The sequence below is a fragment of the Octopus bimaculoides genome, chromosome 4 (genome assembly GCF_001194135.2).
Source record: "Octopus bimaculoides isolate UCB-OBI-ISO-001 chromosome 4, ASM119413v2, whole genome shotgun sequence".
In the NCBI taxonomy this organism is placed as follows: domain Eukaryota; kingdom Metazoa; phylum Mollusca; class Cephalopoda; order Octopoda; family Octopodidae; genus Octopus; species Octopus bimaculoides.
In genome coordinates, this window is record NC_068984.1 from 119,016,211 (window position 1) to 119,021,885 (window position 5,675).

General features: G+C 30.7%; 1 protein-coding gene across 4 annotated transcripts in view; it reads right to left on the reverse strand.

The window, feature by feature from the left end:
- Positions 1 to 453: 453 nt before the first annotated feature.
- LOC106874863 (vesicle-associated membrane protein/synaptobrevin-binding protein) overlaps positions 454 to 5,675 on the reverse strand; it is an 81,070-nt gene continuing 75,848 nt past the window's right edge. For all 4 annotated transcript variants that reach the window (XM_052967393.1, XM_014922759.2, XM_014922758.2 and 1 more), the window contains 2 exons: positions 5,173 to 5,271; positions 454 to 3,494 (listed from right to left, as the gene is read on the reverse strand). In XM_052967393.1, coding sequence (XP_052823353.1) covers positions 3,309 to 3,494; positions 5,173 to 5,271 — 285 coding nt within the window. In that variant the 3' untranslated portion in view covers positions 454 to 3,308. The remainder of the gene's footprint in view (positions 3,495 to 5,172; positions 5,272 to 5,675) is intronic.

The window sequence follows — 5,675 nt, forward strand, 5'->3', positions numbered from 1 at the left end:
ACGTGAAAAGACATTCGAGTGAGTTCGTTGCCAGTACCGCTGGACTGGCTCCTGTGCAGGTGGCACGTAAAATACACCATTTCGAGCATGGCCGTTGCCAGTACCTCCTGACTGGCCTTTGTGCCGGTGGCACATAAAAGCACCCACTACACTCTCGGAGTGGTTGGCGTTAGGAAGGACATCCAGCTGTAGAAACTCTGCCAAATCAGATTGGAACCTGGTGTAGCCATCTGGTTCGCCAGTCCTCAGTAAAATCGTCCAACCCATGCTAGCATGGAAAGCAGACGTTAAACGATGATGATGATGTTTCTTTGCTAAATATGTAAAATTATCCAAGTGTTTCCTCAGAAGAAAAAAGAAAAGACCAATAACATTAAGCAAGAAAGAATATATTAAATCTTTAATATATCAAACCAATATTTAAAAACAAAAGGAAAAATAAATGACAAGAGCTTAATTGTAATAGCATTTATTTCAGGTCAATGGTACAGCTATAATGCAAAAGCTTCAAAAGAAACATGGTCATGCTGTTTGATATGAGAGTTTTTATGTCTATTTAGGAACAAACCCATACCTAAACCAACAGACATCTACATGTGATGACCAAACACACCTACAAAACAGCCAAACACCATTCAAGAAACCCTAAATTCAGCTATTAAAAATGAGCCCCATCCTCTCTGCTTTATGAACTGTCAGTAAATCCAAATCAGTATTATAATATAAGATATAATAGATTGTCATATATGAGTTATGTATGGTTTCAGTTTAGAATCAAAATGTACAAACGTTAATAATAGAAAAATAATTGCCTAAATAATGTGTAAGTTACATTAATTAAGTTGTTAACATTTACAAAATTAGAAATACAAAAAAATAATAATTAGCTGGCATATTAATTGTTAAAAATTGAATCAACAAACAAAATAATTCATTTGGTGACTGGTATTTAATTTATAGGATGGTGCTTGTTTTGTGTGTAGAGTACATATGTATGTGTGTGTATATATATATATATATATATATATATATATATATATATATAATATATCATTTATAATCTTTAGACAGTGAAAAGAAAGAAAAACAAATGGACAACAAAAGGCTTTTAATTATACTTTATCTCTGGATGGAAATTTTTTCTGTAATTTTATTGTTATCCATAAGTGATTATACAAACTGAAGTGGTTTAATATAGCAGAAGACCTGAGCACAAAATTAAATACATAAAATGTGCAATAATTAATTAGTGGGTTACTAAGCACAATTCTGGAAAAAGTTTTTTTTTTCCTTTTTACAAAATAGGTTAGAGACTGATAGCAAGTTAATTATCGACAGAACTACAACATTAACTGGATAGGGAAGCTGGCCCCAACAGTTAACAGAAAAACTGGCCAAGCTAATGGAAATGTTACAAGTTATTGGAAAACATTAAAGCTGCTTAAATGTGGTTTTTAGCAAGATAACTAATAGATTATACGGATAATATAACATGTGGAAATATAAAAAGATCATCCAGCTCAGGTGTACATAGCAGAAAAATTTGGCACTCCAAAAAAAGGAAACCAGTTTTCCACAACGTTAGAACTTGAGATAAAGTATCATTAACAATCTAATACTTAGCTTGATAAACCAAAAAAAAAAAAAAGAAAAAAAAATTAAAAGGGGAAAATTTACCATATTGCCAAGTAATTTCTTAATTTGTCTGTTATACTTCCCTATTTTTTTTTTCCTGAAATATTTTCACTGTTTTGTTTGTTTTCATTTAGGCACAGGATATATTGAAAATAAAATACAAAGAAATAAAAAAGAAATATCCTGAAAACTAGTTGCTAAGGAAACTGAAAATTCCTTACCTGAACCTTTAATTAGAGAAAATATTGATGTAATCATCATTTGAAATTAATCTATGTGATCAATAATGAAGCTGCCACAAGTTAGTTTCTTCACAGAAATTACATAAGTTTTTGTGTCTAACTCAATGTAAAACAGATTGAAGATTTTAATTTAAATGATAAATAAGATTACAGATTGAAAGTATAAAAAAAAAACATGAAAACTGATATTTTAAAGGGACTTTATTCAATCATTAAAAAAAAGAGAGGGAGAGAGAGAGAGAATGAAGAAATGAAAGAACTATGCAGTAGAGAAATGTCTTTATTTTAATACATTAAAACTACTATTCAGGTTTTAAACCCATCTAATTGAAATTGTTCAGCTATACATATTAAGGGAGAATTAGTTGTTACTTGCTAATTAATACTTATGTAATTGATTTGAAAGCTGAAATAACGTTGCACTCAGGATACAAAATTCAAACCTTGATAGGAGTAATATCATTTTTAATATAACTAAATCAAAAAATATAAATCTTATTATTTGAAAGAAGAATGTAGAGTCAACTGAAGTAATTAAAGCAACATCTAATAGTTTTTGGGTTGTTGTTTTTTTTTTTTTTTTCTTTGAATAAAGACAAGAATTTTTGATGGAATATAATAAAGAGCAATAATATTAAATTCACCACAAGAGTTTATATTAGATTCTAGAACCCACAACAAACAAGATTTTTAACAGCAGCTGTCAAATGGATATGGTAATTTTAATTTAAAATAATATTTGATCAGACTACTGAACTGGTTTTAATATGGGCAAGTTAGATGAATAGAGTTAAATTAATATTTATAATTTTGTATTTTTTTTTTTCAAAAGAGGGTGGGGAGAAAGGAAAATTATCTTGGCATTTACTATTTATCTCTGAAGGAAGGATGGGAAAAAGAAAGAAATCGAACTGGTTAGGTAAAATTAGAATTATTTCCCCATGTTCACAGCAATTGCTTAAATTTGTCATTGTAATGAATAATAAAAGTAATTGTAATCTTATCTTTAAAATTACTCAAATGATAAGAGGGACAGGAGACAGAACACAAGAACATGCTCTGAATAAGTAAAAAGCCAATAGGAGGAAGGCTGATAATATTGGGAAATATAACTTCGTTAATGTCTTTGAATTCGAACAAAGGGGATTTTTTTTGAAATTTTTGTTGTTTTTGTTTTTTACATATTTTTGTTACATTTTTTTTAAAGAACACCACCCCCGCCCATCCTAACAAACAATATTAATATCTCTTCATATCAGTTTATCCACACGATTGAGGGTTCCTGTTGCCTAAGCTGGTAAAATTTGCACATAAGGTTGCTTTTTCTCTTTCAGTGGGCATGAATAGCAATGGTATCATTGTAATAGTATTTGTCAGCACCACCATGTTGAGGAGCCACTGGATATAAGTTGAGATCAGTCACAGCTGTGGTTACAGCAGCAACTTGCCCAGAAAAAGCCCAAGTAGAAGAGCTGCGAGGAGATAAACAGCGGGATGAAGTGGGCCTCCTTGAAAGCTGGCTTGTACTGATGAAGATGATGGCTGGCTAGAGTTATAGCTTGGTGTGGAACTTAAAGTTTCTGTCATGGCAACCTTACGCAGACGTACGCTTTCATCCTGCAACAGAATGCAAACATTTACTAAAATATACATTTGAAAAGAACATCAAAGAGAAAAACAGAATAATTGTGAGTATATAACACAGCTATTTAAACAGAATTAAATTATATCGTTGTTGTTAGTTAATGAAACAATAGAGACAAATTTCTTTTTTCTATTTTTACTTTGTTTCTGAATGAGAAGATTGTAAGAGAAGCTTTTTTGGAGTAAAACAGGAAATCTGGAAGAGTTCATTATAAAGCAAATACTTTCTTAATTTCTAAGTCAGTAATCTGAGGAAATATGTTGGTATAAAGGAGATTCTAATGTGAGACATGAACAGGAAGAAATTACACATTATTGGTGGAAGAGAGGTATATAGAGTGGAGTTGGCAAGAAACTGTAAAGCAAGTGCAGAGAATAGCTCGGAGTTGGGTTGGGATCAAGCCAATAAATACTGAAAAGCCAAAACCATCATAGTAGCAGTGATACTGATAGTTATAGTAGTGTTAACAAAAGAAAAATTCAGTTTGTCAGGATGCCAATGACTGTAGGCAAACACACACACACAAAGTGACATGTTTGAATTCAATATGGAAAAAATATTCTGTTACGTAGGGAAATTTTTTTTAGCCATCAAAGAATATATTTGTGTGTGCATGTGTATGTGTGTGTATATATATATATATATATATATATATATATATATATATAGCTTCAGAAGCTTACAAGAAACCTTCAAAATTTTAGGAAAACTAATCTAACTCAAATCTCATGTGTATTTTCCCAATAACAAAGGAAATTTTATGTTGTCGAGAATTAAAAATTCAAACTAGTTATTCAGCAGTCCCCACAACCAAGAAAAAAAAACAAATGTTTCATATCCTGCAATATGAAATATTTGAAACTAAATTGGAGTGAGGTAAATAAAACAATTTTGGATGAAATATTTAATGAAAATATCTCAGATTACTGTTACCCTCAAGTCCCATTGAGTTTCACATATTCTGGCAAGTTGCTCAACTCTAGATCAACACTGATTGAACCAACCTTTGATCAGAGAAATTCTTGCCGAGTCCTTCTAAGCCTGTGTCTCCCCACCCCACCTCCAAATGGTAGGGTGTGAATGAAGAGGAATTTGGCTGCTATTTTTAGCAGGTCAAACAACTGCACAGAAGTTCCCTCTTTGGTACTGGTAGTGTTCTATATAGTGTTACTTCAAAGCATTGACATATTCTTAGAATTACAAATAATTTTGTGTCAAAGGACATAATTTCACTCACTTTTGTTCTAAACATTTTATAAATCATCAGTCATTGAATTATCATCTTTCACTGCATATGTATTTCTATTTACTCCCCACCCCCCTATCATCCCTACATTTAATATGCTGATTCTAACTTAACTATTGCTTCTCATACAGATGGTGTCTCTGAATAATTTGGGAGGGGGGGGGTTCCAAAAATTTGCTAATTTTCCATTTGTTCATTTTTACATCCATTTTCCCATGCTAGTATGAATTAGAAGAGTATATAATTAAGGCATTGTTTTATACCCAAATGACCTTTCTGTGTGCTAACACCTGTTTTTCAGGTAAGGAATGTCTTATTTCACTTGTTAGTTGCCTATTTCTTACAAAAATATTTATCACTCATCTTAGCTATTTCAAAGATAATAAATAAAGAAAAATACTTACTCTCAGCTGATTATTTTCATCTTTAAGCTGATTCATTTCCATTATCAACCTTTTATTGCTTTCTGATGCTTTCTGCAATTCAGCTTCTACATTATTGATCTGAAAAGAAAGTTTCAAAAATGAAAAATGTAATATATATTTCATATATATATATATATATTTCTGCTGTTTTCCCCAATACACCATTCAATATATTAAACTAACCTTCTACATTGTTAATTTAAAAAATGAAAAATAAAACTTTTGCCCAATAAAATTACTCTTTAGAGAATTGAAACAAACTCAGTTGATTTGTTCATAAATGTAATTACATATTCTAGAAAAAGCTGCCAGATACTTTAACCCTTTCGTTACTATATTTCTGGCCAAAATACACCCCTCATGAGTTTCAATTAAATTCTAAAATAATCATGAATTTAGACTAGTCTCATTAAACACCTGTAACTTTTTTATTTATCAACATATTAATGTGATATTTGTAACATAATTAAAGAAAGGGTTCT